The sequence below is a fragment of the Lonchura striata genome, chromosome 11 (genome assembly GCF_050655825.1).
Source record: "Lonchura striata isolate lonStrDom1 chromosome 11, ASM5065582v1, whole genome shotgun sequence".
Classification (NCBI taxonomy): Eukaryota; Metazoa; Chordata; class Aves; order Passeriformes; family Estrildidae; genus Lonchura; species Lonchura striata.
The window spans coordinates 11,834,005-11,847,819 of NC_140713.1; the positions used below are offsets into that span (position 1 = coordinate 11,834,005).

Here is a 13,815-nt window from a genome sequence, read left to right on the forward strand (position 1 = left end):
AATGTGGTATGTGAATTTCTCATAAAATTGCTGCCTTTTATGCAATGACTTCCTGAAGATTTTTTTCTGTTGTGTATTCTGTCCTTTCAGTATAACACTGTACAAAATTACAGTTACTGCAGCTCACTGTATTGTGTGCTTTTGCAAGATAACTGAATTAATTGTATAACATTTCATGGATAGGGATTCATAGGCTAAAAGAAGTAGAAAAACAAAATAGCTTTGAAAAATGGATTTAAATCGGTTCAGAATGTTCATTATTTATTTATTTATTTATTTTAATAGAAGATACAAAAGCTGTGATATCTTACAAGTTTTTCTTTTCCATTACAGAACAATTTTATTTCTCTTGACTTTGTTTTTTTAGGCAATTCAAATACACTGGGTTCTCAGTACTTCCCTTTCAGGCCCTTTCCCATATGAGGAAAGGCTGTAGGAGGAGCTCAGATGGGTTGGGAAGCATCACCAGGACATCCAAGCAGAGCAGGCACCCAGAGTTCTGCTTGGATAGGGGTAGGACTTTTTTCACTCTTGTGCTAGCAAAGCAAATCTAACTCGGGCTGAGGTTTGCATTCTTGAATGGCTAGACATTTTCTTCTCTCCCCCTAAGGACTTGATTCATAAAGCTTCTGTCATCATTCTGCACACGTACCAATTAGATAGGAAAGGACCTCTGAGGTCATCAAGTCCTACATTTGACCAAACACCATCTTGGCAACTGGACAGGGCACTGAGTCCCACATCCAGTTGGCTTTTGAACACTTTTCTTTTTTTTAATTTTGTTTTCTTGATTTCATGGGGCTGAGAGTCCTGTATATGGACAATTACGAGTCTGATGCTTGGGAGCGTGCTGGGGTTGCCAAAGAGGCTCTGTGAAAAGAGGCACTCACTGTGTCCTGCCAGAACTGCTTGGCTGGTTGGGCTGCCATGGCACTGCATTCCCTGAGCTTTTCCAAAGGGCAGGGTGCAGGCTGAGAAAGGAAAATTCTCATTCTTCCTGTTAGCACATGGCTCTCATGGAGTTCTAGCCGTCCAGAACACTGAATAAAGCCTCAGTGATTTGTGGGGGAGAGCAGGATGTTACTCTGAAATTAGAAGATGGAAATGGTTCACCCCAATAATTTTGAATAGGTAGCTCATTTCAGCTCTCAGTAAAACTGACTTTTCAGGTGCAAATAGAGAAGCAGTCAATACATGGGACAGTGAGAATGAAAGATGGACATTTGATAGCATTGTATTTCTCTGGAATGTAGGTAACTTGAGGGCTTTATCTGTTGAACAACTTGCTTAAGCTTTAGCAGCTTGTGGGAACAAGCCAACCCTTATTCTGACATGACATCAGCTGGGCTGACTCTGGTGGGTGCAGATGAGGTTGGGGTAGGTGAAACACTGATAGTGTTGAACATCTTCACCATTTTAGGAGGCAGGTAGGGCAGTAAGAATTGAATATGGTTTACTTTTGTCCCTCTTCTGTTTTCCTGCATATCTTCTGGAATTTTCTCTGTAACATACTTAGGTTCTAAGAAAATGTTCATAGGAAACTCTTAACATTTAATAGTTGTCTTCAATAATTAACTCTACACTTATGTAGCATTTGCTCTAGTTGAATATCTACAAGGCACTGCAGATACAGGTGGAGGTCTGGTTTGTATAGACAGGTACTGTAGAAAAAATGCTCTGAAACTGTAGAGATGGCAACTTTTTTGCTTCAATTGAAATTTGATAAATTGTGTTTTTGTATAAAAAACATGAAGAAATACCTTAACACAGTAATTGTTAGCACTATTGCAATGATGAAACTGATTTTGATCTTGATTTTTGTTTTCTTTTTTCTTCTTATTTTAGGTTCAATTTATGAGCCACTTAAATGTATTAACCTTCCAAAGCCAGAGGGGGAAACTCTGTGGGATAAATTAAATCATTACTATAGAATTGGTAAGTTAATAATGCTTGAACTAACCCAGATGTTAGTTAGAATTGATATTTGCATGATAAATATCAGCTCTGCATTATTCATACTTAAGGATAGTTTCCTAAACTTCTGCTGGAAGTTTGGAAGGTGCAAAGAGGAGGGCTGAGTTACATTTCTATCTGTAAATCAAAATGTCTGTTTAAAATCCAGTTCAGCTGTAAAATTGAATTTAGAAGTATTTTGGATGAAGGGGTAGCTTAGGATTGTAGCATTGACTAGATACAGCTGAGGAAAAAATTAAATGGACAAAAGCTTTCTTGTAGTACTTGGAATAGTCTGGCAGGTGAACAGTTAGAAGTTCTTTTTGTTATTAATGGTGCCATAATGTATTTTTGTGCTGAAATTTTATTTGTTAGCTAAGTCAACTGTAGTGTTTTTCATTTGATGTTATTTTAAGCCAAAACCATTAAAGAAGCAATGTTTTGTTTTGATTGTTTTGGGTTTTAGGAGGTTTGTATAATGAAGTCCTGCATGTATTCTAAAATCAGGGCTGTTTAATGGCTGTGCAATTGACGGTTTAAAATTAAAGTTTTACTGAGGCAAGGGTACAGAATAGTGAACAATTTCCCCATCATTCTAAAAATGTGGGATGGGATTCCCTTCGTTCAAATGGCTTTTTGAAGTGAAATCTGTACTTGATCTATCCATAGCTGTGTTGCTTTTTGTAGCTGCATTGCTTTTAGCTTTCTTACAGAGGAGATGACTGTTCAGTTGGCTTTTTTAACACTTGGCAGCAACAAATCCATGGTGGTGCTTGCTGTTTATCTCAGGCAATTATGCTGCTGCCACAGTAAAAATCTACTATTGAATTTATACTTCATTTATAATAATCTATATTGACTTTTTCAGGTGATATTTTATCAAAGCTTTTGTTATATGATATCAAGACACTGAATATAATGTAAAAAGCTGTAAAACCTTGTAATTTTCATTTAGAATACTTCGAGACTAAGTATTCTACATCGACAATCAAGAGGCCTTCTTAAAATTGATGCTTGATAACAATCTATGGAAAACCTGCTTTCCTGTCTTATGCTGAAGAGATTATTGCTAGAAAGGTCATATTCCAGGGCATTAAGCCCAGTTTCAATCTTGTAGCATTCTAGTTATTATATAACCTTAGGAAAAGCAATTTCCAAAATGCAAAATATTGAAGTACAAAAAGAAATAAAGTAATATTTAGTATTTTTTCTAACTCAGTTTTGGCAACCTGAAAATTCCTGTCTTAATATATTTTCATATCAAGATACTGAGTTAAATAATTGTAGTTGTCCTTTCTCCTTACTCCCCTCTACTTATATAAATATTTATACAATCATCTGGCCTGAGTTAAAAATGTAATTTTTATGAATGTAAGGTTCTGGAGAGTTTAAGCATTTAACTGATTGGGGGACAGTTGACATACTGTAGTCACTTTTTTCTTCTGTTTTCATAGAAAGGAAATTGCTGGGTTGCTTTGTAGAAATTCTGTACAAAGTGGGTTGTGCTAGAAAAGAGTCATAGAAATAGTTTTGAATACTGCTGGGTTTTTGTGTAAGAAGGTCTAATTTGTCTGATAAAACAATGTAACGAATTTTGTGTATGTTTTTTCTTACCTTTCTTGCCCTTATTTTATCTTCTGAATGCTCTAACATGTTGTCTACACCTTGATCTGTTCCTGAAAATCTATTTAGAAACTGGAAGAAATATAAATGTTCTTAACAATCTTTTCTGTTTTTCTTTCTTCCAGTTAAATCAACATTGCTGGTCCATCAAAGCCCGACCACAGGTCTGTTCCCTACCAAGACTTTTGGGAGTAACCAAAAGGCAAAAGTCCATGATAGCCTTTACTGTGCTGCCTGTGCCTGGGCATTGGCCCTTGCTTACAGGTGAATAACTTCTACACTCGTGTCTCTGCCAGGATACATTCCCTCTTTTATTCAGTTCCCTGGGAAAGTTTTAAAAGATGCAGCTTTATCAAAAATAGATTTGTAAACCCATAGAGAATGGTGCATTTCCAAATCTCAGTAAAAATATTTATGAAGGTGCTAGGTTAAAAATGTCACTCTACTTTTGGTAAGTAAACATGTTTTCATATAATGTAATTGGTGCCAGTATTTATTACAGTGGAATTAATGGATGCTACTAAAAATAGAGGTTCTTCTGGCAAACTGTACTCAGGGGATGCTTTTAAATCTAGTAGGAGAGTTCAGGGCGTTGGCGGGCTTGTTGCTGGTCCTAAGAATAATTTATTTGCAAGAGACTGGATGCTATAATATCACAAAGAAATTTTTTTTTTTTAAAATTCTTAAATTTTGAAAGAGGAACGCTTGTGTAAGTTGCCAGACAAAACCCCTTTTATTATTTTTATTATTTTTAATGAGAAATGATGACTAGGGATGTAAATATATTGATATGAGTGAGGGCATCACTATGCAACAGCGTTAGTTAAATACTTAATATTCCAAAGCATGAATTCTTTTTTCTTCCCCCCACTAATGCATTTGCAATTTGTTTTATGAGTTATCTCTCTCACCCAGGCGCATTGATGATGACAAGGGAAGGACCCATGAGCTGGAGCATTCTGCCATAAAGTGCATGAGAGGAATTCTCTACTGCTACATGCGCCAGGCCGATAAGGTAAAACTGCGCTGCAGACACAGCACTCGCCTCACTCACAGGGATTCATTAACCTGGGGAAACAAATCCTAAATACACATCAAATCCACAGTGTTGGGGTGCCCCAGCTCAGAACAGCTGCTTCGTTGTTGTTGCAGCATCGTTTTAGGCAGTAGAAGATGTGAGCATTTTGGGTAGGAAAGTGCAGGGTACACTTGAAACTTCTTTGTGTTCATTTTGCAGTTATTTGTCCCATTTAAATATTACACCATTAGTACTTGTGGGGGGTTTTAAGTCTTTTTATAGTGATTAAATGAAAATATGTAGAACTACTTTTTGTTAGGGCTGGAGAGTTTTCTTTGCACTGCTACCTTGGTTATTGTGTTTGCAGTTGTTCTCCTTACCTAGATGATAATTTTGATTTTTTGTTTGGTTTCTTTAGCAGACATTTTCCAGCAGTATTTTACTTAATGACATAACTTCATTTCCAAAATGGGCACACATTTCCAAAATGAGTAAGGAAACAGAGCAGTCTACTTATGTTGCAATACAGTTGATTTATTCAGCCCTTAATTCTCTTGTGAATATACTATGAATATTCAGGACTTCTTAATAAAATTGGGTGTGGTGGATAAATTTTGCATAGTGGTCAGCAGTGGATCTAGAAGTAGTTAAATACTTATATTCCATGTGGTTACTTTAAGTTTCAGTTCACTGATTTTTAACTGTTATTAGAAATAGTTTTCATGAAAGTTCATAGCTTCCCTCACAGCTGAGCACACAAACTGAAATGAGAAGTCCACAGGTATGTAGTATCAGTAACAATAACAATGAGCAAGTATTGTATTGCCACTTTTAGCTATGCTGACCTATATTTTCTGGGGGGGTGGATCTCGTATCTTTAAATGATCCTGACCTAAATTAAATCTTGTTACATTTGAGCTGTTGTTTTTCTCTTTGATGTGCAGTCGCTTGTTTTGGGGATGAAGAGTACCAGATAAGAATAACAAGCATTAAATTAAGAGAGGTGTCCCACTGCTGGCACACTGCTTGTCTGGTTTTGTTTTCTATAGATGCTTTTCCTACAGTGTAGAAATAAACAGTTTCTGATAGCCAACAGACAGAAGTCAAGCTGGACTTTATTCTGAGAGACTTTGTGTGGCCTCATGTAAAAGATATTTTTTAGTAATGAGTTATATCTGCTCAAGGTGTGACTTGAGCAAATGCTGCTGCTTTTAGCAAAAATGCAGCTGTTGCATTCTATTGCCAATTAACATATGAATCATGACCTGAAGTATATTTAATGTATTTGTGTAGTAGATTCCACAATATAGTACTTGTTTGCTTGTTCTGAGGCATGAGCTGTGTTTCATTGGTAGAGAAGAAAATCTTATGAAAGTAGCATCAGTGTTGAAAACACTGTGAAATGTGGATCAGGTACTGGCAATGATGATTAGAAAATTGTAAAATTTGTTGGAGAGGAAAGCATGACTTGAAGAGTTACAGATTGATTTAATTTAATTACCAGCTATTTGTTAATTAATTGTTCTGAGAAGACGCTTGATTATAAGGTTTACATAGTGGTCAGATCAAGAAATTTTTTTTATTTGGTAATAATAACAATAGTAATAATAATTTAAAATAAGGTATATGGTGAATTTGTGGTTGCCAAACATAGTGAAATTACTGCCTTTGCTTTTATGTTTTGCCTTTCATTCATCTTTAGGTTCAGAAATTTAAACAAGACCCCAAACCATCTGCATGTCTGCATTCTGTGTTCAGTGCACAGACTGGAGATGAGGTCTTTTCACATGAGGAGTATGGTCACCTTCAGGTAACACATCCATATTGTTGTAAATCTAAATTTGGTTGATTTTTTAATAATATTGTCTTCATTCTTCCATAATGCAGCTGTCTCAGTTTGGTTAGATTTATGTTAGATGTGCTGTGTGTTGTAAAATGAGTTAGTTGTTTTTTTCATCTTCTGCTGAAAAGACAGAGTGTTTCGAAACATAACTGAATGGTATGTTTTGGTCAGAAGGTACTGAAATAACTGAGATTGCAGAGGTAGATGGTTGGTTGTTTACAAAGTTGCTTCTTTTTGAAACCAACAGATGGCTGTCAATAAATAATCCTGGCAAAAAAATGTTGTAGTAAGGAAAGTGAAAGATTTAGTGTAATCTTATGGTGGATATTTTCAGTTTAATTTTCCATAATTTGGAGCAATTTTCCTTCATTTAATGTACACTGACAACAGTTAGGAACTGTTCACTGCTTTGCATAGTGGTTCCTAGTCAGACTTATGCATAACTGATTGTTTTATTGTCTCTCATTTTCCAGAGTTTTAATCTTTACTCCTTTTATTTCCCATTCTCTTTACTTTCAGACCCACCTTTGCTTTCATGATCTTGTTATTTTGCATTCCATAAGTCTGCACACATCTTTTAGCTCAGAAATTGCTAGTCAAATTATTCAGAACTGACACAGTGGGTTGATGATTATTTCATTTCATGGTGACAGTATTACTTAAATAGTTTGTACAGTAAATGTGTTGGATTCAGAAAATGCATGTTCTGGGGAAAATGCTTTATGGAGTTATCTTAAGTTAGCATTTTGGACTATGTGAAATTTCCTGAGAAGGCACATGTTTTATCTATAAGAGGAGACAATTTGGGAACCTGGGGAACATTGTATGACAGTTTAAAGTCTGTTTTTTGTGGCAGCTCAACCCTTCCCATAAACACAAATGCACATTCCCATCTGTCATCTGCATACCTCAAAAATTAGAGGGTTTTCAGCTCTGTGGAGACATGAATACAGAGTAACTGAGAGGGCTCAGCTGGGAAACATTGAATATATTATGTAGCCCTTATTGCTGTATTTGGTGCTTTTCAGTTTGTATTAAGACACCGTAGTCAATTGTCTTTAAATATTTATGGATTTTTAGAATTTGGACCTAATTTTTGATCTGCTATGTTCCAGATAAGAATCACTTTTTTTTCTTCTAGATGGTTTCTTTAAATTTCATGTAATGGGATTGTGGTTTCATGCCTCATACTATGATAAACTTAATTTCTCTATTGAAGGTGTACAAATTCTCAAGTGTAGGAAAGTTCTGTAATAAAAATCAAACCAGCAGTTTCCTTTGATTCCTCAGTGAGTTGACATTATGATGCTCGTCTGTACAGCTGCTGAAGATAATTACTGTTTACAATAAATGCTGTGTATGGGTACTAAATAATATAGTTTTTCACATATCTGATCATATCTGAATGTTGTAATTCTCCTGTCAGCTGATAATGCCAAAATTCCCACCAGGGCAGAAGTGACTTGCTTTCTAGGTGTGCTGTGCACCATTCAATATACTGCTTGCCTTTCTGGTAACCTACTCACTAAAGTGAGTTATCATATATGTAAACGTGTCATATATGTAACATATATGAAAACAGCTTGTTTTCCTGTGGGTCAAAGCAGTGTGCATAAGGAAGAGCATTTTCCTAGCACAATTTGAAATTAAAAGATTATAAAACATCAGAAATTCTAGAGGACAATGCTTGTTTGTGCCACCTTTTCCTATTGATTGTTTCCACATCATTAGATCCAGGCATTTTTAAGAAGCAGAAGTCTTTTATAGTGGGATCATTTTTGTTAGTGAATTATATCACATTTATTTTTTTTGCATGACTCCAATAAACATAAAGTTAATTATAGTTTCCTTTATGTGTTTAATTACTCTAGATCAATGCTGTGTCATTATTTCTCCTCTACTTGGTTGAGATGATCTCTTCGGGGCTGCAGATTATCTACAACACAGATGAGGTACAAATTGATTTCCTGTCCTAAAACATGCTTCAAATTGTTTGGTTTTTTTCTGGGTTTTATTTCATTATCTACTGCAAAGTAATTGTTCTGAAAATACACTGTAGGTATTCTATGCTTTGAGTGGAACTCAAAAAAAATTAACGGATTGAATGGATAGTGAAATAATAGCTAAAAACATGTTAGGTGTGCAAAGAGTAGATGTAACACAACATTGAAAGTTTTCTAGTTCTCTGCTATTTCTGATAGCTGCAATGTCAAGAATTAAAAGGTCTGTTAGAACCTTTAACTACTACTTACATTAACTTCTTAATTAACTAATTAATTAATTAACTCCTACTTATGTTCTCACTTTTCACATTATTTTAAACTCTCAGTTCATCCTGTCCAATGAAAATTCATTATAATAAAGAATGGGGTTAATTTTCAGGGAAGCCACAGGGCTTTCTTCAAACACATATGATTCTGTGGGTGCTAAGAATTTTTGCTATATCTTTAATAGAAAATAAAAGAATTTTATATCATAGTAAGAGATGTTTGTAGAGAGTGTTAACTCTTCTGTAAGTAAGATAATAATAGCCTTGGCTTGAGTACAAGTCATATCAGGACAACCTGCTGGCCTGCTCTAAAATGAGGTTATGTTTTGAAACTGGAATGGAAAGCACAGATGTATATACTTTTTTAATTCTTTTTTTCTCCAATTTTCTTAATCTGGATTTGTTTAAATTTACCCTGTTCTGTTTGATAGTTGCTGCTGTATTGCCTTAAAAATGTTCTTGCAGTACTACTATTAAAAAAAAAGACAGATTTTTCCAGTAATAGTGAATTTGCATTATTTTCCTATAACATATATATTCAGTAATCTATTTTTTTACATAATTAGAAAACTAAATTTTGCAACATGTCTTCTTTCTTTCTTAGACCATATGATAGGCCTATATTATTTCCTCTGAACTGCCTTTATATCTGTGAGGAGGCAAATGTATATAATTAAGCATTTAATTTGCTTGATATATAATTTGTGTTATCCTCCAGATGTTTGCATTTAATTACAGATTCTGCAGAAAAAGTGCATGTTGATAGACTCTCCAGTCAGTGGTTATTCTCCTCTTCCTTGTCCCTTCTAAATCTCTGCACTGTGGAGATTCATACTCAGTTTTTTTTACCACAGACCTGCACTTTCTTTTGAGCTCTGTGTGGCTTCAGCAATTGTCAGAATCTTTGAACACCACCTGATGATCAAATGTCTGAGGTTTCCCGTGTGTCCAGAGGATGTGGCAGTGGCCGGGTGGCAGTGGCCATGGCTTGGGTGTGGCAGTGGTGAGGTGGCAGTGTCAATGTGGCACTCTGCTGCCCAAACCCACAGCTGGATGTCCCTCCTCCATGCCCCAGGGCAGGTGGGGTTCAGGCCCTTCCCCTTGGAGGAGCAGCACAGGAGGCAGGGGGCTGGCTGCAGGGTGCAGGGGCTGCTGCAGGAGACTGGCTGCAGGCTGCAGAGTGCAGGGAGCTGGCTGCAGGAGACTGGCTGCAGGAGACTGGCAGCAGAGGGCTGGGTGCTGGCAGATGGGCGCTGTTTGCCAAACTGGCTGTGGGAATGTTTGTGCACAGAGCTCTTGGTTTTAGGGGCAATGCTGCCCCTCCATGGCAGGTGTGGCAGCTGTAACTCTATGGGTGTCAAGAATCTATGGGTGTAACTCTGTCAGTGAGTTACCATCTGCTTTCATCTGTTGGTGGTGGAAAAATTAATTTAATTGCATCTTTGCATCCCTGCAAAGAGCAGTGTATTACTATGTGAGTGTATGAATGAGAGCAGATAGCCACACATTATCCAGCACCATGAGTATTTGCAGGCATCCATGCTGGGTGTGTACTCTTTATTACACTTCCATCTCCACATGCTCAGTTTTGGATAAATAAGCTTAAGGCACAACCCATAATTTCTGTAAGTGCCATGGCATTGATACTGGTTATAGCATTTACATGCCTGTTATATGAATAATTTGTTCTCTGAAGATTTGGTTTACAACAAGCTATTTGATGGCTTTTTTGATGTAAATCTGCTGTTTGGAAACCCTAGGTAATGTCAGAAAATGTCTGTAATGGACCATTTTTTGCCCTGTGTTCCAAACATCATCACTGGTAAAAAGTAATCCGTAAGGTTATATGTTCTACGTGGTGCTATTTGCTCCTTCCTATAAATTTCAGTTATTGATAGACATGGGAAAAGCTACACTCTTAATATTTGGGTGTTCTGGCTTCATTCAGAGAAAGTCCATTTTAGTACAACCAAATGCTAAATTGCAGGGATGAATGAATATACTGGGCATAGTTGAAGTGACATAGGGTTTTCTTGTATTCTTCATAGGGAAATTTAGCAGAGACATTAAATAGAGACAAGTGTGTCTAGAATTATAACATTGGTGGTGGACTGGTATCAGCTAAAAGAGTAAATAAAAAAATATAAAGAGTAAATCTGAAATAGTAAATTTTTAAAATTTAAAGAGAAATGGAGAAAAAAGACAGAAGAAACGTATACAATCTTTCAGTAAAAGATTTGGGTTTTGCTACATAGCTCATTAAAAAAAAACCAAAACACTTTTTAGCAAAGTGGATCCTTCTCTGTAGTTCTTCAGTATGGTTGGGTTTATAGCCAGTGCAGTATTTTCTTTTCCACAAACCCCTAGAATAATTTGGATATGAGGGGATGAAATCCCTGCTTTGGAGATGAACCAGTGTAAATCTTGTGCTTCTGGTTACATTTTCTCAAAAGTTCTAACCTGTGGACTCTTTAAAGTGAGCTATAAAACTTTAGCCCAATTTCATTTTTCTACAGTCAAGCAACTCCAAATGTCTCTTTCAATAGTGTAAATCAGGAAAAATTATCTGTTTAAATAAGTTCCTAGCTATAGTTGAATACATCTTAAATACCTTAAAATACCCTTCCAGTACTTTGGTATTCAGTTGAAATGTGTTGGTCCAAGAAGAGATTTTAATTATAATAAATTGGTTTAGTGTTTTATTTGTATTTATAAAGGAATGTGTTTGAATCTGCATAAATATATATTATCTAGAGCTTATTTAATAGAACTTTGGCATATCAGTTCTCTTAAAATGAATCAAGAAAAAGCACCAGGATTTCTGTGTTCTAATTTTGTTTTGGTTTCTGATGTTATTAGGATGATTTTTTTTGAAAAGATCAAAATAGCACCTTTTAGGAGCTCTTTAAATATGTGTCTTGAATATGAAATCATTTTTATCCCTGCCTTTGCTGCAACTTCTGCATAAATTCACATTGGCATCTCAGTTGGGACAGCTCTTAACATATTGTGATTAAAAACTGGTTTTAAAGAGAATATTTGAACTTGGGAACATCATCCTTTGAGATCAGACAGAAAAGGATGGAAAGAACAGTTACAGGAATAACAAGTTTGTCTTTTGGAAAAAAAACAGAAAAGATGTGCCTTCATTTCCTTCACTTTTTTTTCCTGTAGGTGTCCTTCATCCAGAATCTGGTGTTTTGTGTGGAGAGAGCCTATCGGGTACCAGATTTTGGTGTCTGGGAAAGAGGCAGCAAATATAACAATGGCAGTCCAGAGCTGCACTCAAGGTAGGAGAGCAAATGTAGCTCTTTTAGCCAAAGCAAGTAAATGAATGAAAAGAATTCATAATGGGGTGAGCTAAAAATAATAATGCATGAAAATACCGTTTGAACTAAATTAGGTTCTCTAAAGACTGAGGGATGTATTTTGGGAAAATGTGAAGATTATTTCATCATGATATGCATGCTGAAATAACCACATGGATGCTTAGCTGTTTAAGTATTCAAATTCCAATAATTATGTGCAGCTGCATGTATATAATTCTGAAACTTGTGCTCAGAACAGCTCAGCGTCTTGAGGCATGTGCAATGGGATTGGAATCATATTCAAAAAACTGGTTAGGAATATCCTGCTTTAAACAGGTGTAGAATCATGAGTTTAGATTTTCTCTTCTATGCTATGGTGGGAAGAAGGTGCTGTACACTGGAGAGCAGCCTAGTGCCAAGCTCTTTTCCAGGTTCTTCAGATGCTGCAAGTTCTGAGCCCTGTCAGGGACAGGGAGCAATGCTGGTAGCATTTTAACGCTGCAGGTGTCCTGCTCACCTCAGTGAAATCACTCATGTGCTTTCTGCCTTGAAGGATCAAATCTGTAATCTGACAACTTGATTTTCCTAGTGTTACTATTGTTTTCTTCATTTTTTGTCTTCTGAGGTTTTATTAATCATAAAAATGGATATAGGTTGGATATCTTTGGATTTGAAAAACATTATTGATCATCCTTATTATCAAGGGCTTGCAAGGAATACACATTTTTTACAATCTTCAGTATTGCCAAAGAAATCTGTCTTGTCTTTTGAGAATGAATTATTTTTCTTAGCCCACATGCAAGCATGTATATTTTAACCTATAGATATAATTACGTATCCTTTCAGTAATACTCTTAATGTAGGGTTTTTTCCCAGGGTTTTTATAGAACCTTTTTATCAATATGAAAACAAAAACAAACAAAATTCAAGTTGTTATATAATCTGCTTTATGACTTTGCTGATTTTCTTTTCTCCTACTCTGTCTGTAAAATTGTCAAATGCCAGACTACATGAGCTACATGACTACATAAAGAAACAAATGCTTCTTTCCACATCTCACCTTGTAGAAATGTGCAAAAGGAACACTGAAACTCCAGTGTCTCCTGTTTGCAGCATTCTGGTTATTCAATATGTGAATTTTCTTCAGGGAAAACTGAGCATCTTTTAAACAGATGGAAATGGGCATATTGTTTTGTCTTAATCTAGAATGACATTTATAGGTTGGTTTTTCTAAGTGTAAAGTTTTGTGAGATGGACTGGGCCAATCTAACAGATCATTGAGCTAGCATAATGGGAAGCACGTATTTTGGTCCTAATGCAAGAAGTAGACTTTGGTCATCAGAAACAAGTATTGCCTCTATTTATCATTCTTTGTGTACATGTGGATACTCTCCTTCACTATAGAAAGCTGGTAGGCAATTTCCCTGGGTCTCATAAATCAGGAAAAATGGAAGGGCAACATGCATCAAAAGACATTTTTAGATATTATTGGGGAAAGCCCTGGTTGCACTGAAATATTCTTTATACTTTATGTTCCAATTGTATCTACCAAAGAGAGCTATAAAACCCCTTTTGTTTTAAATTGATGAAGCAATTATGAATATGAGGTCTACTCACAAATTATGTATGTGGGTCTTCTATGAGCCCCAAAGTGCTCTCTTCAGGGTCAGTGTTAAGGATGGTGCACTCCTGACCCTTAAAGTCTGTGATGGAAGTCTCCATACAGGCTGTGTTTGCTTTCAGAATGAGTAGGTAATTCTTGTATTTTATTGAAAGAGGCTTTCTGTTCAAAGAAAATATT

The 13,815-nt window shown here is 36.0% G+C and overlaps 1 protein-coding gene across 14 annotated transcripts in view; it reads left to right on the forward strand.

The window, feature by feature from the left end:
* Positions 1 to 13,815, forward strand: part of PHKB (phosphorylase kinase regulatory subunit beta) — a 70,069-nt gene that overhangs the window by 6,718 nt on the left and 49,536 nt on the right. For 9 of the 14 annotated variants that reach the window (XM_077786319.2, XM_077786320.2, XM_085589554.1 and 6 more), the window contains 6 exons: positions 1,846 to 1,935; positions 3,702 to 3,840; positions 4,492 to 4,591; positions 6,297 to 6,404; positions 8,309 to 8,389; positions 11,881 to 11,996. In XM_077786319.2, coding sequence (XP_077642445.1) covers positions 1,846 to 1,935; positions 3,702 to 3,840; positions 4,492 to 4,591; positions 6,297 to 6,404; positions 8,309 to 8,389; positions 11,881 to 11,996 — 634 coding nt within the window. Of the gene's footprint in view, positions 1 to 288; positions 514 to 1,845; positions 1,936 to 3,701; positions 3,841 to 4,491; positions 4,592 to 6,296; positions 6,405 to 8,308; positions 8,390 to 11,880; positions 11,997 to 13,815 lie in introns of those variants that run through there. The other 5 variants (XM_085589549.1, XM_085589550.1, XM_085589548.1 and 2 more) reach the window with 2 other exon arrangements.